This window comes from Felis catus, chromosome E2 (genome assembly GCF_018350175.1).
Source record: "Felis catus isolate Fca126 chromosome E2, F.catus_Fca126_mat1.0, whole genome shotgun sequence".
Taxonomy (NCBI): domain Eukaryota; kingdom Metazoa; phylum Chordata; class Mammalia; order Carnivora; family Felidae; genus Felis; species Felis catus.
This window is the reverse complement of record NC_058382.1, coordinates 59643069-59669462: the sequence shown is the minus strand read 5'-3', so window position 1 is coordinate 59669462 and position 26394 is coordinate 59643069. Positions and strand designations below refer to the sequence as shown.

Genomic DNA, 26394 nt, shown 5'->3' with positions numbered 1-26394 from the left:
TTATCCGGGTGGCTGTTTCTCATCCCCTAAAGAAAGTCTGACTTGGAGACGTAGGAGTCAAGCTGATCCATCCCAAGTGGCTTCCTTAAGACAACAGGGCTCAGCTGTCTGAGTCCCCATAGAGAGAAGCTACAGGGATGACAGTGGACATCTTTACCTTTTCAGCCCTTACCTTGAGTTACTATTGACCCACTTCACGGGGGGGGGAGGGGGGGGGCGTGCGAACCTTGCGGTGTGCTCAGTGGTGTTTGCAGCGTGCTCAGTACCGAAGCCACTCGTGCTGGCCTGTATCAGTTGTTCAAAGTGTAGGCCGTTGTTTAGTCTCTCGATGTCCTGTTGATGGCATGAAGTCAGCCGTGGTGACGTCAGAACTTGCTACGAGTGAGGGGCTGTCCCCCAGCCAGCTGTGAGCCATTTTCCAGGACGCCACTTAGCCCCCCGACATGTCCCGCGGGCTGTGGTTGTGTGTGTCCTGTGCACGCACGCTCACCACATGCCCCCAGCCCTGCTTCAGGAAGAGCAGGGGATTCTCTGTGACCTTCTGAGCAACCCCCTCTCTGAAGCTGCGCTCGTGAGAGGTGACAACAGGTCAGCTCTTCTCTTGGTATCTGACCCCCCAGCTCTGTCCTCCCCTGGTTTCTTTCCATTTTTAAGTGGTGGACCATCATGCACACAAAAGTGTTGGTGTGCGTGCTCCATGGGTCTCCCGGTAACACGCTTCCCACTCCTCCTCTTATCTGTGTTTGTTTCCTTTCAAATTTCTCCTCATCCACTCCTGAGAGGCCGGCGCGGCCCAGGCCCCTCTGTCGCCCATTCCCGCTCTGTCTGAGCCTCTTCTGTTGATCTGTTGATGACTTTCAGATCTGAGAGTTCAGCTGAGACCCTTGCTCGGGACCCCAGATCCCTGTGAATATTTTCCCCAAGGTGGCCTGCTGGTGCCTCTACCCATGTGCCCAGACGGACCCGTCACTTCCATTGCCACCCCTGCGATGAGTTTCCCGCAGACGTGATTGGTGCTGACCTTCAGGCGTCCCTGTTCCGCACGAGGGGCTCGGCCTCACAGCCCTGGCGTGGCCCCAGGGGGCCATCATGGAGTCTTCTTCCTGTCACTGTGGCCACCATCCCCTCTGCTGCCTGTGGGTTCTCCTGCCTAGTCCATCCCCGAGCAGGGACCTGCTCTGTGTCTGGGCCACAGTCCTCCCATTTAGGAAGCATGTCATGGCATGCACGGTGGCAGCTGCTATCACAGCATTGACCGTCAGGCGCCATCCTCAAAATGTGTGCACCTAGTTGATATCACAGTCCCGTGAAATGGGAATAGGTGTTCCTTTCGTTCAGGGATTGAGTATCTGCCCAAGGTCTCTGAGCTGGAAAGAGACGTTTCAGACTGAGCCCATGTGGCAGCAGATCCCATGGGCTTACCTTGACCTGCCTGGAGGAGGCCTGTCTTGGGGCTTGTGGGCTTGCCTTGTCTGTGCCTGTGTCTCCCTGTGACGTTTACTCATGTCCCTGCTCTGGTCTCATCACTCCTCTGAGTTCCTGGCTCCAGCCACGAGCAAACTTGTGCAGACGCCATTCTCTGTCCTTCCTGGACCTTGGTCATTCTGTCCCTCTGCCCAGATGGGCTCCTCCCTTTGAAGTCCAGCTCAGACATTACTGCTTTGAACTTTGTAATGTTTATGTCACTCGTGGTTAGTGCTGTGCCTGGTACATACTAAGGCTGAATAGAATGTTTGCCTTAATATACAAATAAGTGAAATTCCTCGGGCCCTTAGATCAAGTGCCATATCACTAACCATTGAAATGGAATATGTGCATGTTTACTTCCTATTTTTGCTACTTGAGAAATCTCTTTTATCAGCTTTACATTTTTTAGATCATGCCATGCATCACTCTTGTTTTTATTTCTGTTTCTGGAGACCTAACAAATTTAATACAAGGTAGCTAAGATGATAAAAAAAAAAAAAAAGAAAAAGAAAAACAAATTATGGAGTTTTTAACTATAACATGATATGTCCTAGAAAAGATGTCAGAAAGGAGGCTCAGTTTAATCAACATAGTAGTGAATGCTAAGGTTTTAACAACAGCCAGAGAAGTGCTTCTAAAAATGATCCCCATTAACGCAGACAACCAAACAGAAGGGAGAAAGTCGATATTTGAGGAACATTGTTATTCAGCTGAGGCTTTGAAGAATACAGTTTGTCAGTTTTCAAGTGAAAAACTAAATTCCAGTGATAAAAATTTCAGCGGGATGCATCTTAAATGTTATTCTGGTTCTGTTTTTTTTAAGTGGGAAGCCGTGGGGTCCGTTGTATAGGACTCAAAAGGGGATGTTTGTGAGGGGTCGGGGGGGAGGGTGATTTTTCATCTTTTCCCACAGTCATAAATGATGCTTTCCTGACTGTAGTTGCTCGTGGCATAGTTTGGGTAAGTTGTGAAGGGGTTTCCCGTGTGGAACATGTAGAAATTAAACTGTTAGGGGGCCGGGGTGGCTCAGTCAGTGGAGCATCCGACTTTGCCTCAGGTCATGATCTCACGGTCCACGAGTTCGAGCTCCGAGCTCCTCATCGGACTATCTGCTTTCAGTGCAGAGTCCGCTTTGGATCCTCTGCCCTCCCCACCTCTGCCCCTCCCCCACTTGCTCTCTTTCTCTAGAAAATAAACATTAAAAAAAAAAAATGAAAGAAATTAAACTGTTTGACCAAAGATACCTTGAAATCAAGTAAAAGATCTATGGCCGAAAAGTTCCAACTACCCACTTTTTTCCAGGAAAGTTGAGGGTCGAAAGAGGGAAAGTTTCACAAGAGCGACTCATTCTTGGAACACACTAAAGCCGTTATCTCTAGTTGTCTGATTTATAAGTATGATGTGACAGTGCTCGAAAATCACCTGAAGATGCTTGGCAGCAAAGGTGGCCCTTCGAGCGTGGCAGCTTTAACCAGGAGCCCCCAGGGCTGCCATCGAGACAGTGTGTTCCTGGTCCTGGCTTTGTGGCTGCCGGCTGCGAGGCCTTTGGGTCTGGCTCAGTCTGGGCCGTCTGTGACTTTTTGCCAGCCCCGCCCTCATCCAGATGCCCAGTCCTGCCTCGGGACGCTGGAGCCCGTGCCTGGGGGGGCGGCGGTGCCCTTGTTCTCTTCCATGCGAGCTCCCTCCCGCCTTTTCCAGTTACTTGAGTGTATCGGGTTTTGAAATTAGGTATCGATCCAGTTACAAAAGTGGTAGTTCAGTGCAAGTAGGTGTTTTATCGAAGGCCGAAGGCCGCCTTGTGGTCTGACTTGCAGGACTGACCGAGGATTCCTCATGTACGTCTTGAGTGAGAAAAGAAGGAAAGTTAGAACAAACAGAATTTTAGGAGCACGCACATCTGCCTGTGCTTTCTCAGCTCATTGTGAGCGAGCAGGCTGGTCTAGACTCGGGTGCCCTTGCCCTGGCCCCACGGGTCCTCTGCGGGCACGCCTGTGTGCCGTCCGGACCCCAGCCCGTTTCTCCGAAGCCCCGTCCACCTCTTGAGTGCTCCTGTGGCCTCGGCCTTGCAGTCTCGGCGTCTTTGTGGGCGGTGCAGATCCCACCCCCTCGTGGCGGGTTGACCTCTAGCCCCGGAGATTTAGCCACGTTTGCTTGCACTCTTCAGAAGGTCGTGAGACTTCCCATCTGCCTGGCAGATGACCGTCTGCGGGACTGACCGGGGAGGCGCGAGGGACGGGGTCACTTTACCAGTCGAGCAGCGGATCATGACTAGATGTTTGTGTGTATGTGGGAGTGAGTACCTTCTAAAATCACGAGATTGAGGACAAACTCCTCATTCCACCACCAAGCACAACAGTCCCTGTCAGTTTCGGTAACTTAGTCTTTCTTCTACATTTTAAACAGCTAAAGCCACGTTACACGTGCAGTTTGTGAACTCTTAGTTAATTTGACAAGTGTCTGTTCGTGTTTTCATTTTTGTGATCATGGTCTTTAATCTGAGCTCCAAAATTGACAGCATGTTTAGCCATCTTTGAAGCCTAATTAAACGTCCCCTACCCCCGCCCCACATCAGCCACCTTCGCCCCCACGCCTGCCGCAAGGCCCCGCGTGGCTGCAGGTGCCTTCTCAGGGAGAATCCCACCGCAGGCGGATTCCGGGAGCAGAGCTGGGCTGCCCGCAGGTGGGTTGGTGGCGCCGGCCCGGGGCGCTTGCTCCCGCCTCCCAGCCTGCAGCCCCGGAGTTCCAGAAGCCTCTGTTATTTGCGAACAGCTGAATAACGTCCATCTGCTTTTCACATTGTCCTGTCCAGATATGAGTCACTTCCGCTTTCAGGCCAGATGGGGTTTTCTCTTTTTACTTTTTTGCATAAATCCAAATATTAAATCCTGGAACATTTAGGTGCACGTTGCTGTCCTGTGGCCAGGGAGAATGCTGACTGCATTTTTCTGTGTTCATTGACTTCATATGTTCTCTTGTTTGAAAAGGGGGAAGTTCTGGGTAAGAGTGATGTCATGTGGGTAAGTTTTAAAAAATACTGATCGGGGAAACAGAAAAGCTGTTTATTTGCTGACGTTCTGACTGAGGAAGCCAGACAGGAACAGCATGCGATTTCACTGAGTGAAAATAAGGAGGTGTGCAACCTCAAAATGTGTTTTCTTTGTTTTGCCAGAAAGGAAATAAACGCTTTTTTGTTTTTTGGGTTTTTTTTTTAGAGTAATTCCTTCCTGTAAGGTGCTATTTTAAGCTTAAAATACTCCAAACCGAATAGGTTCTAGAATCTCCCAAGGTGCATATCGACCCTGATGCAACTTTACAAAGTGAGGGAGGCCTAGGAGAGAACACCTCAGCAAGTGAAAGGTCTTTCCAGCAACAGCCCATAACCTTGGAGTGCAGGGACCCGCCTCTTGTGTTTTCTGCTCTGTGCCCAGCCCCTGGAGTTTGACCTTGCGCACAGCAGGAACCTGACGGGACATGTTGGTGAATGAACAATTGTTGGTTTTAGAGCAAGGATCGCACATTTTTTCTGCTCAGATCCAGATAGTAAATATTTTTGGCTTTAGGAAGCATAGGGTTTCTGGCGCAACTACTGGGCTCTGCTGTCGTGGGGTGGAAAGCAGCCACCGACGATGTGTAAACAAATGGCATGGCTGTGTGCCGGCAGAGCCATTTACATAGACAGGCCGGGGGCAGCCTCTAGTCCGCCAGCCCTGCTCAGAACAGCGTTACCCACTAGAACCCTCAACGGTGACCGAATGTTCTGTGTCTCTGCCGTACGGTATGGCAGCCACTGGCCACATCTGGCTGTTGAGCACTTAGAATGTGATTAGTGCGACCGAAGAATTGGATTTTTAATTTTATTCCGTTGTAATTAATACAAATTTAAGTGGTCACATGTGGTTAGTGGCAACAGCATCGGGCACCGCAGGGGTTAGAACCCTCCCCAGAGCAAGTTGCACAGAGCAGTTTGTTGTTCTCTGGGAGGTCTGTTCATAGTAAGGGAAGAAAGAGTTCTGTGGCCCAAAAAACTGGGGAATTGTTAATAAGAACTGATTTATTCATTGCAGGACTGCTCAGAGCCTTTGATGTGCTTATGTACACGGACAGTTTCTCGAATTTTTCTCCTCCAAGCTTTTTTTTTTTTTAATGTGTATTTATTTATTTATTTATTTATTTATTTATTTATTTATTTATTTTAATGTTTTTATTTATTTTTGAGACAGAGAGAGACAGAGCATGAGCAGGGGAAGGGCAGAGAGAGAGGGGGACACAGAATCTGAAGCAGACTCCAGGCTCTGAGCTGTCAGCACAGAGCCGGACATGGGGCTCGAACTCACAGACTGTGAGATCATGACCTGAGCTGAAGTTGGCCACTTAACCGACTGAGCCACCCAGGCGCCCCGTATTTATTTATTTTGAGAGAAAGAGGATGGCAAAGGGAGGGAGGGGGAGAGAGAGAGAGAAAGAGAGAGAGAGAGGGAGGGGGAATCCCAAGTAGACTCTGCACTCTGCGCAGAGATCATGACCTGAGCCGAAGGCAAGAGTCGGACCCTTAACTGAGCCACCACGGCGCCCCTTCCTCCAGGCTCTTTGACTGTGAAGCTTTCTGGGCATGCCCGTGAACACCTTCGGGCACTGATGTTCTTCGAGAAGACGTTGGAAGACTGTTCGTGTGGCAGTCCGGGACATTGGGCGTCCGCAGGACGTGGAGCGTAATCGTTTCAGAAGTTGACGTCAAGTGTTTTATGTTGCACAGCGAGGTTTTAAAGCTCTGTAGAGATCCCCATAGTCCACTGCCAAGGCATGTCTAGGAATAGCGAGCAGTGAAATGGGGGAAGGGGTGTATGACCCGCACGTGTTGAACCTCTGTATCCGTCACGGTCTTGCCTGACTGGCCACAGGGTGGATGACTAGACTGTCCCCATCTGCAAGAAACATACACTGGAGGAAGCAGTTACAGGAGCACTTGAGGAACTTTGCTATTTGAATCGGAAATAGGACTTACGGCCCTTCGTGTGGTTTGGGAGTTTGCAAACTGCATCGTGTTTGTAAATGCCTGTTTTATCTTCAACACGTATTTGTGCTCAGATATTTGCATTTTACAAACTTAATTTGCATCTTCAAACTTAAGCTTAAGTGCTGGGAACCTGATTGTACCATTTTAAAATGTTTTTAAGTTTTTCTTTCTTAATGTTTATTCATTTTTGAGAGAGGGAGAGAGATTGAGCGTGAGTGGAGGGGAGGGGCAGAGAGGGACACACAGAATCCGAAGCAGGCTCCAGGCTCCGAGCTGTCAGCACAGAGCCCGATGCGGGGATTAAACTCGGGGATGGCGAGATCATGACCTGAGCCGAAGTCAGACGCTTAACCGACTGAGCCACCCAGGTGCCCCTGTACCAATTTAGTTTTGAGGGGAAGGAGAAGGCACCCCTGTAAGTGGCAGGGAGGGGCGGGACTGATGTCTGCAGGAAGTTCTCACGGTGCTTCTGTCTCTCCTCTGCCACTGTCCGTCTGTGTGGCTGCGGCCTCGGACAGGCCCTCTCTGGTCTTCTGAGGCTAGGAACCTTTGTCACTTCCTCCGTAACCGCTGCCTTGAACCCCTCCGGCCTGGCCCTGTCCCAGAAGGATATCCGTATCTGTTGATGAAGCGACCCAGATGGGACTGTCTGGGCACTGGTGTCTGAGACAATCACAGCCGAAAACAAGGCGCATTAGTTTTTCAGAAATCAGAACAGATCGGAACTGGTCCTTAGTCATAATTAGAGGCTGTGCTCTTGTGCGTTCAAGTCAACTTACATTCTCTTTGCAAGTACCGTTCTCTTCCTTTTCTAGGATTTGAATTTTTGCCTGTTTTTTTCTGTTTTGCTTTTCAACTCACCGCTATTCTTGCGTGCGACTGCTCTGCCCCCCTCTTCAGCTCCTCTTCCCAGGCGAGCACGCCGCAGAGGAGAGTGGACTGCGCTGGCCTCAAAAGCCTCATTTTGAAAATTACTGAAATACCAAATGCTAACTAATATGTACTTCAAGTGTTATTTCATTTTTATAATTTTGTCTGTTGTTGTTGTTGTTGTTTTTTGCTTTTACAGTGAGTGTTGAAAAGATAGACCTGAAGGGATTGTCACACACAAAAAATGAAAGAAATGTTGAATGTTCCTTTGAGGTAAGATGTCATGTTTCGTTTTGTTTTTTTTCCCCTTTTCTTCTCTGAGGGATAGGATGAAAACCTTTGCCGTGATCAGATACTTTGATTTATCTAGAGGGAAGATGGGCCTTATAGCCAAGCACCGTGCCAATGCCGTGGGGGGGCAGAAAGCCAGGCGTGGGCCGCGGGCGGGCCGTCTCCAGCCCGTGCGGCTGTTCCCCCCACAACCGGGCCTCGGCAGCCCGAGCGCTAAGCGTCGTCTGGACTGCTGTGCTCAGCTGCTGCTGGCTGCTCACCAGAGTTGGCTGAAGCAGAGACTCCGTGTGAAAATTGAGACACGCTGTGTATTAGGATTGGAGGCACACAGTAACGGTGGTTCGGTGGCCTCAGAGTGTGCCAGGAGGCAAGCTGGGGAGGTCCTTCGGGGCCTGGGCTCTCCCAGCCGACTGCTTTGATCCCCTGGGGTGCAACCCCGAGCCTCACGGTCCAGCGTGGCAGCCAGGGCTCCAGTCGTCACATTTTCATTCCAGGTAGCAAGAAGAGGAAGGGAAAGTTTACTTTTCTCTTTCTTTTAAGGAACATTCCTAAAGCAGCCACAGGTACTTCTGTTTCTGTTTTGTTGACCCAAACTGAGTTTCTTGGTCCCACTTAGCTGCAGAAAAGGCTGGGAAATGTATTCTGGTGGCCGTGTCCCCACGGTTCTGTTTCTTACCCGCCATGTTGTGTGAGGTTCTCCTTTGACCATGTGCCTGAATACTGATTGACAAGGAAACCTGCTTCCTGCATCCTTGTGGGGAGTGTTCTCAGGAATCAAAGCTTCTGGTTAGTATCTAGTACGCATGCTGTGTGTGTGGTTCACTAATTTTTCAGCAGCTACACTGAAATACTTGAAATACTTTTACCACTAAAAGAATAAAATCTTCGTTTGATTTGGGAGATACACTGCATTATGGGGATCCGTTGTTCCTGTTCTGCTATGCATGTGTCTTCGAATATACGGGAAAGACTTGCCTAAGGTTTTGGAGGTTGTCAAAACTTGGGACTGGCACCCACGTCTCAGCAACGGGAGAACCTTGGAATCCTGAAATCTTTAAGGCCTCAAAGGGGCGGGACTTAGCAGGTCCCTGGGACCCTGAGCACGTTTCCTGTCCCTCGTGCTCTGCGCCTCTCTGCCATCTCTCCCCTAGGGGTCCCCCGCCTCCATGGGGTGGAGCCGTTCTGGGCTAGGGGGCCCCACTCAGCCCATCTAGTCATGCTAGGCTTCGATCTGCCCCCGTCCTTGGGCCCACGACCTGGGCTTGTGGGAGGTGTGGTTACTGCGTCCGACACGATGCCCACACCTTCTCTCTGAAGACACGAGCTTTGGTGAAATACACACTTAGCCTCTTGTGGCTCCTTGGAGGAGGGAGTGATGGTCAGGGGTAGGGAGGCAGCGGGCTGGCAAGAATGGGGACGCAGTGCCCTGAGTCCCCTGCAGGTGAGCTGCACGACTCCGAGAGGAGCCTGGAGCCCCGGCCTTGTGGCCACGGGCAGCTCCGAGCTGGCGGCACCGGACCTGGGAGCGTCGGCCGGTGTGGATGCCGTCACACGGGTGAGGTGTGTAGTTGAAGACGTTTCTATCCCAGTGGGTAAGCTGAAGTGTTTTAGCACTTAACGCAGAAGCTTCGGTTTCTGAAGAGCTCCCTCCTCCTGATGTGAGAACTGGTGAAAGTATTCTTGTGTTTGGGAAAGTGATAATCCTCCAGTAACCCGGAAGTCCAAACTGGTTTTTCTTTGGGGGTGCTGACTTGATATCCTTAAGGACTTCACAGCCCAAACTGTCTTTGAAGGCACAAAGGAAGGACATAGTCACCATGAAAAAAATATTATTTACAAAACACTTTGTGCAGCTTAAACTGTGTGCTTGTTCTGTGCTGGGCTTAGAGGGGTGCCGCTGATGGCTGCCATTTATGCGTCAGCTTGGGGACTCCTGTCCCGCAAGGAAGTGAGGCCACCTGGGGGCTGCGTACAGTTGGGCATATAACTGGGAACCCTGCTAACAGCGTGTGGGTGGCCTGGGGACAGCAGTGAGCCTGCCTTGGCTTACCCTTCTATCATCTGGAACGACCCTCCCCCCCCCCCCCCAAATAAGCCCCAGTGGATTTTTCCGTTTTAGAAATCAACAAGCCAGCCCTCAAGTGTGTATCGAGAGAACAGTAGTGTAGTCCAGGCAATTTTGAAAAGAAGACGGTTGGAAGCCGCACACTCCTGACTTTAGGACTTGCTACTAGACCCCAGGGGCGCCGGTTTGGGGGGTCACCACAAGGTGGGGGGGGCGTCCTCAGCTCTGAGTCCATGGTTAGACTCACAAGTAAACGGCCAATTGGCAGGCAGGCTGTTAGTGAAGAAAGGATGATCTTTCTTTCTTTTTTTCTTTCTTGTTCCTTTCTTTCTTTCTTTCTTTCTTTCTTTCTTTCTTTCTTTCTTTTCTTTCTTTCTTTCTTTCTTTCTTTCTTCCTTCCTTCCTTCCTTCCTTCCTTCCTTCCTTCCTCCCTCCCTCCCTCCCTCCCTCCCTCCCTCCCTCCCTCCCTCCCTCCCTCCCTCTCTCTCTCTCTCTCTCTCTCTCTCTCTCTCCCTCCCTCTCTCTCTCTTTTTCTCTCTTTCTCTTCTCTTCTCGATGTTTATTTTTGAGAGAGAGAGAGAGAGCAAGTGAGTGTGAGCGGGGAAGGGGCAGAGAGAGAGAGAGGGAGGCCACAGAATCTGAAGCCGGCTCCAGGCTCCAAGCTGTCAGCACAGAGCCCACCATGGGGCTCGAACCCATGAACTGTGAGATCATGACCTAAGCCAAAGTTGGATGCTTAAAACAACTGAGCCACCCAGGTGCACCAAGGATGGTCTTTTCAGCAAACAGTTCCTGAGCGAGCACCTGTATGCAAAAATAGGAACCTTGACCAAACCTCACACCTTATACAAGATTACTTCAAAACTGGTCATAATCCTAAACGCACAGCCTAAAATTATGAGTGTGGAAGAAAGCATACAAGACTGTATGGCGAGGCGGATTTCTTCACAACAGCACCAAGAACATGATCCATAAAAGACAAAATAAATACATTGGACTTGCTCAGGATGTCAAACTTGGCCCCCAGGAGGCACCTTGAGGGCCACCTGGGTGGCTCAGTCAGTTAAGCAGCTGACTCTTCGTTTCGGCTCAGGTCATGATCTCACAGTTCCATGAGTTCGAGCCCCACATCAGGCTCTGTGCTGACAGCTCAGGGCCTGGAGCCTGCTTCAGATTCTGTGTCTCCCTCCCTCTCTGCCCCTCCCCTGTGCATGCGCTCTCTCTCTCTCTCTCTCTCAAAAATAAACATTTAAAAATTAAAAAAAAAAAAAAAAGGCGCCTTGAGGAGGTGCAAAGACAGACCACACACCAGGAGAAGGTGGTTGCAAGTTACATATTTGGTAGAGTTTTTATTTAGAGTTTGTGAAGAACTCTCCAAACTCAGTGATAAGAAAACAACCCAATAAAAAATGAGCCAAAGATGTGAACGGACACGTGAGCAGAGGACGTGTTTGGGGGACGGATGTCCCACGTGAGCACATACTCCGTCTGTCTCACTAGTCGTTAGGAGAACGTCAGGTAGACCCCTAGTGAGGCTCTGCGTGCCCACGTGGTGGCCACAGCTGGGGACCGTCCCCGCACTGGTGGGGCGTGTGCACAGGGCTGCAGTGTCTTTACAAGGTATCTGGTAGTTCTCTACAAAGTTAAATATTTCCCTGAAGTCTGACCCCTCAGTTCTTCTCCAAGGTGTTGATCCGCAGGAAATGAAAGCATTTGTTCCCACAGAGGTTTGTACAAGAACGTTCACGACAGCTTTATGTGTACAAGTCCGAATATCCGTCCACAGGAGGGTGTGGGCCTACCCGGAGTGGAAAGGACTGAGCTGTTGCTACACCAGCAATGTGGAGAATGTGCAAATAATGACACTGTGTAAGAAAAGCCAGAGCCCTCGCCAGAAAAGAGTGTATTCTGTCCGAGCCCGCTTGCAGAAGGTTGTAGGAAGTGGGCACTAACTACAGTGACGCAGGAGCAGCCTCCTCAGGAAAGGAGGAGGAAGCTTCTAGAGGTGACGGGTGTGTTCATTGTTTCCACAGGAGTGATGGTTTCCTGGGCATAAATGCGTGCCCAAAATTACCGAGTTTTACACCCTTTAGATAGGTGCAGTTCATCGTCTGTTATAACTCAGTAAAACTTTTTTAAAAAAGCTACCTGAGGATTAAGCCTTTCCTTTTGCCCACAGAACCCTAACTAATGAGAATTAAATTGTCCGTTAAGTGTGGCATCTCTTGTACGGAAATAAACAGCTCCTGTTCTGGGACTAGAGCAGGGAGAACACTTCTAGGGGCGTCCTCCGCGCGTGGCGGCGGGCCTGTGTGCTGGCAGCAGAGGGGACGCGGGGAAGCCTTCCTCCTGCCAGCCTTCCCGAGTCCGGGAGGGCTCCGCGGCCCCTGCCCACTGTCTTCGCAGTCCTGTTTATCTCCAGCTTTAATTTGTACATATCCCTGTTTTCCAGGACACGGATGAAAGGTGTCTTTTATAGGAGGGCTCGTGTAGCCGGATTGAGATGCCGTCAGTATGTAAACCTGTACTACAGGTTGCACTTTGCGCTTCCTGTTCTTTTCCATGGAGTTGGTTGTGTCTTTTGCGGAAGTTGCCATTGCTGGTCACTGGTCACTGAGGAGAGCAGATCAGGAGGCAGGAAGCAAGCGACTGGAAATCCCAAGTTCGTACGTAACCACGTACGTGGGAAATGTCCGCATTTACCAGCTTTCTCCCTCACTGTTAAGACACTGGAATAACTGAACCTTTTTTTAATGAAAAGATTTTCTTGTTAGATGTGAGGATAGAGAGGGGGGGAAAAAGACCAAAAGATGACCCAACCCCTTGAAATACTTACTGGACTGTAGGATTTTAATTGACTTAAAAAAGAACTGTGGAACAATATTAATGAAAAAAACATTCTTTTTGTGCCATTCTTTCCCAGGAATCCAGGCATTACGTTTATTTTAGTGCTAGATCTTTTCTTTGGAAGTTTTATTTTTTCATTTCAAAATAATCTTGACTTCTCTGAGTATCATCTCAGCGTTGGCAAAGATGAGTCTTGACCACCATGTTTTGAATTAAGTTTCTGTTTCTGTCAGCTCTGTATGCAGAGTGTGGAGAGTCCAGTAATTCTGCGTCCACGGCCAGGAGGAGCAGGGAACAGCGTGTCTTGATGTGTACCACAGTGGCTGCGTGGTAGTAGTGTGACTGTGTGAGGGTTGCTGATCCTGGAGCCACGTGGTACATGCTCAGGGCTTTCCCTGGAATTGTCTCTGTTGGTGTGCCGGTTTGGTTCCTGCTTAAGGAGCGGTGCCTAGAAGTGGCTTCACCCTAGGGGTCCCCCAGTCGTCTGAAACCCCTCATCGCACTCAGTCCCGGCACCCCGTTGCTTCCATCTCTGAGCTGCGACTCTGCTACCGTGTGGAGCGGCGGTCCTTGGTGGGCACGCGGCTCTCCCCTCACCACCACTTGCCTCCCTCCGTGCAGGCACCATTGCCTGTTCTCAGGTCTTATGTCATCCTTTGTCTGGTGGCTTCTTAGGGCACTCCGGAGGTACAGTGTGTGAGGTCTGTATGCTCCTGGCATGGTGCTGAGAACACTCAGTTGGCGGCTGGACATCACTCTTCCTTAGGAAATGGGGAGCACTCCTGTCTCACTGGTGCTTTTCAGGGTTTCCTCAGTCCTGGGTGTTTGCCCACTCCTCACCCATGCTTGGCTGTGGGTCTGTTCTCATCATTGTGCTGGGACTGCATGGACCCTTTTAACCTGAAAACTCACATCCATCATTTGGGGGCCTCGTCCTGAATCCTCCCTTTTGATTTCCTCTACTCTGCTTTTCTCTGTTTTCTTGCTTTGGAACTCCTGCTGTCTGCATTTTGGATCTCAAGACTGGTTCTTTCTTTTATATTTTTCTCTGTTTTCTTTTCCTTCGGTATTTCGGTCCACTTTATGGAAGACCGCATCATCTCCCCTCTCTTCAATGGAATTTTTCACTCCTGTCCTGTTTCCATTTCAAGGAACGCTTTTTCTCTGGCCGTTCTTTTTTCATAGCATCCTGTTCTTGGCTATGCTTTCTTCTGTAGTTCAATGAGAATAGTAATGATTGTTTTTAGTTTTTTAAAACTGTTTTCTTCTTCGCACATGGCCTTTGTTTCTACCAGGCCTACTTGGGCTCTCCAAGGCCTGGTGCTAGATGTTCTAGTGCTGGGCCCGCCTGCTCACGTCCGGGCTGTGGCAGGGCCTCTGGCTGAGGTGCTGTGGGCGACACAGGGACGTCGGGGATGGAGCTGAGAAGTAAGTCAGGGGACTGAGACATAATGTGATGTAGTCTATCTGTTTTGTGCACGTTTTGCGTTTTGTTTATTCTTGGGGTATTTTACAGTCTGTCTTAGTAGCTCTTTGAATAGGTACAAGTGACAGGAAAATATTGTGCCATAATTTGTCTGGTAAGTTTTTTCCTTGGCGGCACGTAAGATGATGGGGTAGCTTACAGTTGGTGCCACCTTGGATTTGACGGGACATGTGTCTAGCACGTGGCATGCCATGAGGCTGTTCTGTGTCCATGCCCCTCCCGGGGCCTGTGCCCTCCTCTCGTGCAGGGGTGTGGGCCCGCGGGGAAGGCTGAGGGTGAGCGTGAAGGAAGCTGTGTCAGCTGTAGAGCATGGTGGTGCCGAGGCCGGCCTGGAAGTGAGCCCTTGCTTTCTGTCTGCCTTAGGCTGAATTATCAGCTCCGTTGGGAAGTAAATGGAAATGTATCAGGAGCTGACACCTGCAGTGATTTTGCCTGTTGAAAGCACATGACTTCTGGGGCAGCAGATTGTCTGTTTCAACATTACGTGATCTGTCCATGCTGCGCTTGTTGCTTGGGCGTTGGATTTCGTGTTTCGTGGGGTCTAAGATGCATTCACGGATGTGAACGTGAACAGAAAGAGGCAGACTCCGACTGGACTCAGTCCTCCCTGGTCTGAGAGGCACGAGGAGAAGAGCGATCCTCCACCCCGTGTTGCACTTTGACAGACGCGGGACGTCAGCAGTGCTTTGGGCCCAGCGTCTAAGGACCAGAGCGTTCCTGCCTCTGGTCGTGGATGGTACTGGTATTTCATGGGCAGCAGCTTGCTCCAAATGTGTGGCCGGTGTCTTGAGAGTTGTTTGTCTCACGCAGGAGCAGATTAGTTAAGTGCACCTTGTGGGGTCCATCTGGGCGGCGAGGCACACTCGTTCAGAGAGCACCAGCGTGTGACGCGGAGAGGCCACTGCGCGCCGGAGCTCTGAGGTCAGGGGAGGAGCCCCTTTCCTCAGTTGGCTTGTGTCTCATGGGAGGTTGGTGAGACGGCCACCTTCATATTTGTCACGGCAGCTGTGGGGATGGAAGGGACTCGTGTGGATTTTGGCGGAGGAAAGGGGACGTGGGGGGCCGTCAGCAACCACGGTGGGCTGTTTCTTAGAAGGTGCTGGCAGGAGGGGGGAGCAGAGGGGGGCCACCCAAACCGCCACGCTCTGTCTACTCCATCGCTGGAAACATAATGCGTTCTTTTTCGTCACTTTACTTCTGGGCTTGAAACCCTCCAGTGGCTTCTTCTGGATCTGAGGGCAAAATCCCTGCTTCATGGTCTAACCCCTCTTGTCATGGCCCTGCCCGCCTCACCCCTCACACCCGTGCGCCTCTTCCTGTGGTGGACATGCTACTTCCCAGTTCAGGCACCTGAGTGCTGCTCCCCACCCCCGCCCGCCTCCTCCCACCCCCACTCACCCCCACCTCCATTCACCCCCGCCCCTTCTCACCCCCCCCCCACTTGTTGGTGGTGCCCACAGGTGGTCAGGAAACACTGGAAAAATGGGAGGGAGGTGACACAGCCCTCCCCCCAGGGCGCATGCAGTCCGTCTCGGGAGACCCGCTTTGACCCCGGGATGAAATACAACCTCCCACCCCTCGTGTGCGGGTGAGTAAGTGCAGTATGGACAGTCTTGGGCACACGCGGCACTGTAGAGCTTCTTCCAGAAAGCCCTTTCTGGTGCTTTCTACCCAGCCCGTGGCCCCAGCGCTCTGCTAGTTCTGACTGGCCCGGGCCTGTTCTGTCAGGTCCCTGAGGGCAGGGGCCTTGTCTCCTTCTGACCTAAGAGGAGGTGCACTTGAGGACGGTGGGCACTGGCATACACGGCCGGTCGTAAGGGTCAGCGACTGCCTACGAGTTTGTGGAGCCAGCCTCAGACTCCGTGCTTGTGAGTAATTGGTGATATTTGAATAATTGCACACAACAGGAAGTTAAGCCTTAAGGGACTTGAGCCAGGTGAGCTTTCCTCTCACGAGTCAGGGGATGTGTAACTACCCCATTCACAAGGTCCGCCACACTTAGGGCTCATCGCGCTCACTGCACCTGTGCCCGTGAAGATTCCCCAGACAGGTGCGTTGTGAGTCACACATGTGGCGTCTGTTTTTAAGGTTTGTTTGTTTGTTTGTTTTCAAGGTCTTGTGGTCTGATTCTTCAGTAACATCAGTAACCAAATCTTCCTCTGAAGTGACTGAATTTATGTCAAAGGTAAGGTGATTAAGGGCTCTTCAAAAATTAAAAGGCTCTTGATAACACTGCAGAGTGATTTCAGTGGATTGCTTCCTTCAGCTGGCAGAGCAAGTAATTGGTGCATGGCCATAAAAGCCTGGTCCCCGGTGCCGCGACCCGATCTCCCTGCAGTTGTGGAGAGCACGAAGACGCAGGACGCTGTGGCCTGCACAGGCAGCTGAGGGGTGTTTGGTGTGGTTACTCTGCAGCGGAGGCTCAGAGAGACTCCACCTGGTTCCACCTGGGTCTGTCGTACATACTGGATTTTCCAGTTGTTTCAACAGCTGTCACCTGAACAAAAGGTTCCAGTACTAACTAAATGCCACTTGACATGTGCACATACGTAGGCACGTGTGTGCCTTTATGGCTAATACGTGTTCGGAGTCCACTGGCCCGGGTCAGAGTGGTGAACCTCTGTCTTTAGCCAAAGCAGGTGCATCTTAATGAGTCCCCTCATTTCATGGAGTGACGTATGTAAGGTGTCTCCGAAGCGAGTGTTACGTTTTTCACTATAAAGTCAAGGACATAATCCTGTAGGAGAAAATCCAGGTGATGGGTCCTGTTTTAAAAGCTCAGACAGAAGTTGTTTGCTGGCGCCTTTCCTCCTGGCCTGTGAGCCATGCTTTCTGGGATCACTGCCCCTCCCCCTGGATGCACTTTCCTCTGTCACACTGAGAACGCTACATTTCCTCTCCTGTGTGCCTGGCCTCTCGATTGGTACGAAGTCCATCGCTCTGGCCTGTGGTGATGCAGGCGGGAATTCGGACCCGCTGGGTGGGCGCAGTGCTGCTTGTCTGCTGGACTTTGGGCTCCCTGGCCTCCTTGGGGATCTGGTTTATTGCCTTTTGTTAATTCTGGAGGATTCTCACCCATGATCTCTTCACATGTTTCTTCTGCCCCATCCTTTCTCTGGCCCTGGGATGTCCGCTCCATGCACCTGGACCTTGGACATTGTCCACAGCCCTTGGGTGCTCTGTTTGTTTTTCTTGCTCTTTCCGCTGTGTGTTTCGGTTGGACGGTTTCTGTTGCCCTGTTTTCAAGTTCCCTGGGGCTTCTCCTCACCTCTGCCCAGGCTGCTCCTGAGGCTAGTTAACGTGCCAAGTTCTTCATCTCTGGGACCGTGGTTTTCTGTTTCCCTGGGTTTTTTTTGTTTCTTCTAGCTTTTCTGTTTGACACGTCTTCTACTCAAGTTTCCATCTCTCTGCTGTGATTTCCCATTTGTCCATGTGTGTTGTCTGTGTTCTCACTAAATTCTTCAGTATGTTAATCATGGTTATTTTGTAATCCTGTCTGATAGTTCCAGCATCTGGGTTATCTCTGAGTCTGGCTCTGATGATTAGCTTGACCATAGTTTTTTTTCCCCTCTTATTTTTTCCCCCTGTATATTGCAATTTTTGACTGAATGATAGACATCGTGCTTAGAAAATGTAGAAACCGAGGGAAGCCATGTATCTGCTTGGGAATGGGCGCCCTGCCGCTGCTCTCAGGCCCTTGGGGGGGTCGTCGCATTGGTCCAGTCAGGAGTTGAGCTGGGTTTGGGTTTTGTTGCTGCTGTGGGCTTGTGTACCCTGCGGGCTTCTGGTCCCTCACTGCACCTGGAGCCGAGGGAGGGGCCTGCAGTGTCAGAGGTTCCTGTCAGTGGTCCGACTTCATTCTTAGCCCTCAGTAGTCCTCTGTGTCCATGGCCCGGAGGGGCTCTCCCTGAACCGGAGGGGAGACTGCGGTCACTTGTTGCTTGGTAACAGACGTAGGGGTGAGGTGTTCTCCATCCCCTTGGTCCGGCCTCAGTCCCAGGCACGGGGCCCTGGGGGGCTTTCTCGGCATCCCTGCCCCTTTCTTCCCCAACAGTGGCTGATCCCGGCTTTGTCCTGGCGTAGCATCCTCTGCCCAAGAGGGTTTTTGCTTTTTCGTCAGGGCCAGAGGGTCGTGCGCGTACTACCTTCCCCCCAGAAGCAGGGCATCTCTGCCTGTGGCCTCATGCCAAGCAGACTCCCTCCCCTCCTGTAGAGGCAGGAGGGTATTGCTTCTGCCTCATCCCCAAGGCTTAGGGGCTTTTGTCTCGGATTTAGAGAAGGCTCCAGGGAGAGGCATTGGGGGTTCCTGCCAGGCCCCCAGGGGTAGCCAGCCCCCACCTCTGCCACCCTGGGGACTCTCTCCAGTCTCCTGTGGAAGCAAGCTTGGGAAGGAGGGCACACTCCCCTGGTGTCTGGGGCTCTCGCCTGACTGATGTTTGGCCCACACTCAGCCTGCGGGAAGTGTCCCGTCTTCTGACCTCTTCTGCCTGCTGGCGTGGTGGCCCCCTCTTCCTTGTGCTTTGCCACAGAGATGGGTCATGTGTTTTGTCTCTCCTTGGAGGGGCAGGTCCCTCTTGAAATTCAGTTCACATAGTGACCTCGCAACTTAGTTCTCTGATGGGCTCACGAGAAGGAGATTGTGCAGATGACCAAGCTTTTTCCTGAAGCTGTGGTGGGAGTGATGTTCTCTTGTGGCTTTCCCATCCCGAGTGGAAGTAAAATCCCAGAGATCTGAGACAAGGGTGGGCTATAGTGTCCCACAGATGTCAGCACCCAGGACCTACCCAGTTCTCAACCGCAGGGGTTCCCGTGTCAAGTGAATTTTGACAGACCTCCGATGCGTTTCTGTCTCTTTCAGTTACCTCAGCTGTACCCTGAAGAAAATCTGGAGAAATTCATTCCTTGCTTGGCTGGCCCAGATTCCTTTTACGTAGAGCGAAGCCACATGGATCTGGAAGCGGACCTGAGGTAATGCGCCACTGTGCCCCTGCACCCGCGGGCCAGGGGTGCTGCCCCGTGGTGCCTGCCCGTGGGCCTTGTGGCGTGGCCAGGGCCGGGCGAGTGCACACCTGAGCCTCGTGGTCACCCCAGCAGCTCTTGAGGGGACATGTTGTGCTCAGCAGTCTGGGTCTCTGTTTTGCCTCCATGGATTTTCCTCCCTTATGGAGAATTGAAAGGCATGCTTTTGAAGATACGAGTAAAGGAATTTTATAGTATATGTCACTGTTCAGTGTGATTTCGACAGTTTGATGAAATGAGGTCCCACAGTGGAAAGTTGGGACTGTTGCAGGGCAAAACAGGGCCCGATGAAGTCCCCCGGCCAGCGTCCCCCAGCCGCAGAGCGCGCCCTGGCTTGGTCAGTGTGCGGAGCAGGCAGGCCTGTTGCCTGGGTCCGGGCCCGGAGACCCAGCCCCTGCGACGGAGGTGGCCCCGGGGGGTGGTAAGAGTCGTAACAGGGGTCCAGCTGAATTGAAGCAGAAAGAGTACGGGTTGTGGTGCTTTTGTTCACTTCACTCTAGTGTGTGTTTCTCTTCATTGGAAATTAAAATTTGTCTCCCAGTGAGTTTTTGGGAATACCACCTTAATGCTGATAAAACCACTTTGTTTAATTTTTAGGTATTTGACTTCATTACCTTCTCATGTATTGAAAAATGACCACATTAAGAAATTTTTCAGCACTTCATCTCCCACCCAACAGCTTCAAAGTCCAAGTGAGTTTGTGAAATGTGATGAAATACACAAAACCGTTTTATTGTGTGTACACTTTCTGACATTTATTGTAACTTACAGGTCCTGGCACCCCTTCCCTTTCCAAAGTGGGCACCGTGATGGGCGTGTCTGGAAGGTGAGACGTTCCTGGGTAACCAGCACGTTTCAGGTCAGGGTGGAGCTTCTGCTGATGATGTGTAAAGACTTGTTCCCAGAGTGAAGTCCTTTTTGGAGTCGGTCTCGAATAATGCTGTGAGAGGATTGGATACAGATGCTCTGGTTTATGACTTCTCCACATAGAGAAACAAGTGGTTTTCTGAGCCACTGGAGCCGGAATTCACAAGGACCCTTTATCGCAAATGCCAGTCTCCGGGCCCCGCACGTTCTAGGAAACCAGAATTTCAGGGAATCTTCCTTTTTATAAGCAACCAGGGAGCGATTGTGGCCGTGAGGTGGCACAGCCAGTGCTCCAAGGATCCTCTGTCAGCATGAGGCCCGACAGCAACTGTCGCAGTGCTCAGGGGACAAACGGGCCATTAAAATGGGCCCGTGTCACAGTCACACAGGTGCACAGATGGTGTGACGATGCCGTCAGGTAACGAGGCCCGTGGAAGTGCTGCCCTCTTCCCCCCCGCGTGGCACAGAGGGAGCACGCGATGCACGTGTGGCTTTGCGGTCTGGTGTGAATGGGGCCAGGGCAGAAAGCCGAATGCGGAGCGCTCCTCTCAGCCCGCTGCTGGGACTCGGTCAGAAAACACGCATTCAGTTGTTAAAGATGTAGGAGTCCGTTCTGTCACGTATGACAGAAGTAACAAATGAGACAGTGAAACCAAAAGTCTGGCGGTGACACACACGAACACACATACGTGTGCATACGCTCCAGCGTGAGCATACGAATGCACCTGTCTACGCACAGATGCGTGTACTCACGCACACCCTACAGATACAGAAGCGTGTGCACATATGTGTACGTGTGCACAGCTACGGACGCCTTCAGGGTGGTGGTGTCGGGGGGGGGGGGCGGCGGCAAAAAAGGGCTCTGATGTCGGCAGGGGCTGGGCCTCCCGTGCAGTCCAGCCTGTCGGAGCTGGCCCCCGTGCCCCTCTCTCTCGTCCGCGGCAGCAACCACCTGTCTGCTGTCCCCACAGGCCCGTGTGTGGCGTGGCCGGCATCCCCTCCTCTCAGAGCGGCGCCCAGCACCACATGCAGCACTCGGCCGGCGCGGCCGCCTTGCCCCACTGCTCCCACGCGGGGGGTGCCGGCTCAGCCCTGGCCTACCGGGCCCAGATGGACACGTCGCCCGCCATCCTGATGCCCTCCAGTCTGCAGACCCCTCAGACCCAGGAGCAGAATGGGATCTTAGACTGGCTTAGGAAACTGCGCTTGCACAAATATTACCCCGTCTTCAAACAGCTCACGATGGAGAAGGTACGTGGGTGACCCGCAGGCAACGTAGTCTTCCTCTGAGCTCATTCCTAGCGGGCTTGAGTTGGGTGTCTTGCCATCCATGCTGTGGAAGTCACACGGCCTGGTATTTGACACCTACGGGTGTGTGCCCCAAGTCCTGCACGCTCACTGGAGGGGGGTGGTGGGTTTGGATTTGAAGTCTCCCTGCAGCCAAAGCAAAAACTGGAACAGGACTGGTTGTAAACATGTTTTTTTAAAGCTAACTATGGTCTCCGCAGGTTAGATACTCCGTGCAATTTGAAGGACATCGTATCCCCCAGCGTCCCTGCCATCGGCAGGAATGGGGAATTTCTGGTGCGCACGCTCCCTTCCAGTGCAGGAAGGGCCCATTTTACAGGGGTCCCGAATGCTTGGACCCAAGGGAACAACCCACTGATGATCTGGCTCGATTGAGGGTCATAGAACCAAAAGGAATAGATCAGTTTTGTGTCTTTCGAGCAGTTCTACATAGGGATAGTTTTTTACAATAGAGAATTTTGGTGAGCATTTTTTCGTTCTAGAAGATTCTGAAGTTTCTTAAGTCTTGGTGTCTTGGCGATAAAACTAAATGAGGCCTGTAGCAGTGTTTGAACTGACTCCCCCTGCTGGGTGCAGTCACTCGGTGCTTTTAGCTTTGTAAAAATTTCATGTGTCCAAAAATCTTCAATTGAACCTAGAAATCAAGCTTTTAGTACCTAATAAAAGACGGCTCTTAAGTATACAGTAAAACCTGGGATTGCGAGTAACTTGTTCCTGTTTGCAAGTGTTTTGCAAGACGAGCCTACATTTCTAATAAATTTTAACTTGATAAACGAGCAATGTCTTGCACTATGAGTTGTACATGATGCTGAACGTCACATGATCACAACTGAGCCACTGGTTCTGGAAATTCGCTTCGGTATGAGTACTTTGATTACAAGCATGTTTCTGGAATGAATTATGCTCACAAACCAAGATTTTACTGTATTTGTAATACCCTTGGCTTACGATTCATAACTCTTGAAAACCACATTTTGCCACCCTTGCCTCATGGTCAGTTTAAAATGTTACACTGTAGGAGTTGAATTTTAGCCATAAACATTACCAGTGACATTACGGAACCAGAGTGTTGTGTTTTCTTGGTGTCAGACCACCGGTTAGCTAGCCATTCGATTCAGATGACATCTGCTCTGCTCTTCTGGATCACTTGCTTCAGGACAAAGTGGCTTTGTCCCTAAAGTGGTGGTGTTTGAGACAAAAGCGCTGTTAAAAGAATAGTCCCTGTCCGCAGGAGAATAAATGGCTTGCATTTGAGGGGGTAGATCCCAGGACAGGAGGGGGACACTTCCACCGGTCCAGTCTCTGTAGAAGTGGAAACTGAGGGCATTTTCTTTACTTGCCTGTCGTGGACCTTCCAGGTGCCCCGGCTTCTGCAGGCGGCGAGTGGAGGGCCTGGGGGACACGCCCTGTGAGCCTCATGTGTAGAGTGACCGTTCCGTATTTTGAACAAGGGACACCATATCGTTTAGCAAGTGACCTCATGTTCCCAAGGCTTTCATTGTCCAGTTAGGTTTGATCCATTTACCTCTCCTACTGGTAGAATGCATTTATTAGGTTATGTCTCAGGTTCTTTGTTTTCAAAGTTGATTCTCAATAACTTTGTAATTTCTTTCTTCTATGGAAGTTTCTGAGCCTTACTGAGGAAGATCTAAATAAATTTGAATCCCTCACCATGGGAGCAAAGAAAAAACTCAAGACTCAGCTAGAGCTGGAGAAGTAAGTGTGCAGCTGCAGAATGTGTGTGTTTGTTTTCATTTCTAACATACGGGGGGGGGGGGTGTCTCCTGATCAGATGGGGGCCCCCAAATGTGGGATGACGATCAGGTGGAAACCTAGGCGTTGAAAGAATTCACCTGAGGCAGAACAAAGGAGCTAGAAGTCTACTGAATGCACCAGGGAGCAGGGGCAGGACAGCAGAGGAGAGACTGTCTGCCAAGAGGCGGTAGGGGAGGGGGCTCTTCCTAAAGGCGGAAGATGAGGAAGGATGGCGACGCCTGGAATTCTCCCATTTTTGCTAACTGTGCCTGGTTGTAAGGAGCACGCTGGTCAGTTAGGGCCAGTGGGTATTTCGGGGTGGGTCCGGGCCTGGCTGTCTTCGATCCACATTACATCGCCCAAGCCTGTTTTCCTAAAAGCGGCCTCTACGCTGAACAGGTACCAGCACTTACAGTTAAATGCCATTGATTGGATTATTTTGATTGCTTATCAAAGCTTCATTAATGCATTTAAAATTCTACAGATGTGGTTTTGGTGTGCCAGGCAAGGCCCTTGGCAGTGAATCTGACCAGCCACAGTGCCTCGTTTTCCACACCTGGGGACATGTGCGGGGCAGTCACCCCTGTAAGGAATCTGCACGAAAGCAGTTCCTCCGCAGAGGACCTGAGCGCTCACTTGCTCGCACCCTTTCTTGCCACACAGGGAGAAGTCAGAGAAACGGTGCCTGAACCCTGCAGCTCCACCCCCGGTCACCGGCAGCGGAGTGGCTCGCGTCCCCCCGACCAGCCACGTGGGTCCCGTGCAGACCGTGCGAGGCGCCCACGCTGCAGGTAGGTGTGGACGGACGGATGGGCACGGGTGGCCGTGATGCAAGATCTCGGGCCCTTCCTTTTGAGAATCATTAGATCACAGACCGCACCCTATTGCCATTTGCATAATTTTAGTCTATACGGTTACTTCTCATTATTTTGGCTTTTACCGTCTCCACCGCTAGAAAATAGAAGGGACGTTTGGGTTAGAAGCTGGAGGCTCGCCTGAAGGTGTTGGGGCAAAAGAAGCAGAGCCAGAAGCTACCTGGCAAGAGGGAAAGAGAAGGAAATCCCCAAAATAGATGAAGATACTCTTCTTCCCCAGGCGGGTGCAGAGAGGTCATGTTTAGGTCCTTGGCCCGAACTGCCCAGCCTGCCTGACCGCAGCCTCCCTCTCAGGGGACCTGTTCAGACGGGGTGGAGGACGCCTGTGATGGCCGCCCCTCGTATGGACGGTAACAGCCAAGAAGAAAAACATGCCTGTGTGGCTTTTAAGTGGTTATTTGACTACAAAGTTGTCACGTCCCTTGGTCTTGTAAAACAGGGTGTCGGGCGTCCCTCGGTGTTGTGGATCTCACTTAACGTAGCACCGTGGTGGCCGGGGGACCCTTCTCCCTTCTCAGGCGTTTGAGTAGGGAGGCACAGCGGCCCCCGGCCCCACGCACACATCTGTGAGTAACTCGCTGTGGGCCCTCGGCAGTCTGTGTTCTCCGAACGTCAGGGTCCTGTCTGAAGTGGGGTGACGGCACCCGCCTCACGGGGGCAGCGCGACGGGTGTGCCTCGAGTGGGGCGGGGAGGGTGTGATAGCCGCCGGCCGGCGCGACCCGTGTGGGCCCCCCTTTTCCGCAGCGCTGCGGGTGGAAGTGGAGCAGCCCCCTCACCAGACGGCCCGGGAAGGCAGCTCCTCCGAGTGCTCCAGCTCCTCGCCCAGCCCGATGGGGGTGCAGGCCCGGGAAGAGAGCTCGGACAGCGCCGAGGAGAACGACAGACGTAAGGACGCCCGGCGTGCCGAGCGCTCTGCTGGCCCTGCGCTGGCCCGGGGTGGCGCGCTGACCGCTCTGTCCTCGTCTCTAGGTGTGGAGATTCACTTGGAGGGCTCGGACAAGGAGAAGCCCGTCATGCTCCTGAACCACTTCCCTTCAAGCTCTGCCAGGCCCACGGCCCAGGTTCTCCCCGTGCAGAACGAGGCGGGCTCCAGTCCATCGGGCCACCACGCCCTGCCCCCCCAGATGATGGCTGCGGCCTCACACCTGGCGCCCATCCGGATGCTGAATTCCGTGCACAAGTCGGAGAGGGGGGGCGCGGACATGAAGCTCCTCCCGCCTTCCGTGCACTCGCTGCTGTCTCTCGAAGAACGGAGTAAGCTCTCGGGACCAAGAGGCGGCATCAAAGTGGACAAGAACTTCGGCCACGCTGTGATCGACGCGGCCCCCACGCCCGGCCCCCAGCAGCCCCTGCAGGTCCTCTCCGCGCTTGCCGAGAGCAGCGCCGTGTCACCCACCGTCTCCTTTGGTCCCCGCGCCAAAGTCGTGCACACGTCTGCGCTGGACAGAGTCCTGAAGCCGGCCCCGCAGCCCGCCCCGGGCGGGGAGACCAGCACCGCTGCTGCGGGCACGTCCAGCACCGTCTTCCACGTGGCTCGGCCCCCCATCAAACTCCTGGTGTCTTCATCCGTCCCCGCGGATTCTGCCATTTCCGGGCAAACTCCCTGTTCTAATAACGTGCAAATAAGCGTGCCCCCTGCAATAATAAACCCCCGGACTGCCCTGTACACCGCCAACACCAAAGCTGCCTTCTCTGCGATGAGCAGTGTGCCCGTGGGGCCCCTGCAGGGCGGCTTCTGTGCGAACAGCAACACTGCCTCCTCCAGCAGCCACCCCTCCACGTCCTTCGCCAGCATGGCCACCGTGCCCAGCTGCCCGGCCCCCAGCTCCAGCCCCGCGCTCTCCTCGGCCCCCGAAAGCAGTTTCTACAGCGGCGGCGGCGGCTCCGGCTCCCCCGGGAACATTCCCGCCTCCGCCCAGAACCACCACCACCACCACCACCATCAGCAGCAGTCGGCGCCCCAGCAGCCCGCGCCCGCGCCGCCCCCGGGCTGCGTCGTGTGCACGTCGTGCGGGTGCAGCGGCAGCTGTGGCTCCAGCGGCCTGACCGTCAGCTACGCCAACTACTTCCAGCACCCGTTCTCGGGGCCGTCCGTCTTCCCCTTCCCCTTCCTGCCCTTCAGCCCCGTGTGCGGCAGCGGCTACGTGGGCGCCCAGCAGTACGGCGGCGGCGCCTTCCCCGTGGTGCACTCGCCCTATGGCGGCGGCGTGCCCCCCGAGCCCGTGCTGGGCGGCCAGTCAGCCTTCGCCGTGCCGCCCGTGCAGAGCTTCATGGCGGGCGCGGCGGGCGTGTACCAGGCGCCGGGGCTGGTGGGCGGTGGCGGCGGCGGCGGCGGCGGCGGCGGCCCGGGCCATAAGAAGAGTGGCAACTTGTCGTGTTACAACTGCGGGGCCACGGGGCACCGCGCTCAGGACTGCAAGCAGCCGTCCATGGACTTCAATCGGCAAGGTAAAGGCGGGCGGCCACGGGGCGGACTGAGCCGCCCCCGAGGGCTTACTCCTTAGGGAATCTCGCAGGCTTGTTTTTGGA

At 52.7% G+C, this 26394-nt stretch overlaps 1 protein-coding gene across 5 annotated transcripts in view; it reads left to right on the top strand.

Moving 5' to 3' along the window:
- Positions 1–26394, top strand: part of ZCCHC14 (zinc finger CCHC-type containing 14) — a 56051-nt gene that overhangs the window by 27021 nt on the left and 2636 nt on the right. For 3 of the 5 annotated variants that reach the window (XM_023245794.2, XM_045045819.1, XR_002738654.2), the window contains exons 3-12: positions 7551–7624; positions 16154–16225; positions 18899–19008; positions 19657–19751; positions 19831–19885; positions 20898–21177; positions 22859–22950; positions 23653–23780; positions 24610–24750; positions 24835–26313. In XM_023245794.2, coding sequence (XP_023101562.2) covers positions 7551–7624; positions 16154–16225; positions 18899–19008; positions 19657–19751; positions 19831–19885; positions 20898–21177; positions 22859–22950; positions 23653–23780; positions 24610–24750; positions 24835–26313 — 2526 coding nt within the window. The remainder of the gene's footprint in view (positions 1–7550; positions 7625–16153; positions 16226–18898; positions 19009–19656; positions 19752–19830; positions 19886–20897; positions 21178–22858; positions 22951–23652; positions 23781–24609; positions 24751–24834; positions 26314–26394) is intronic. The other 2 variants (XM_023245795.2, XM_023245796.2) reach the window with 2 other exon arrangements.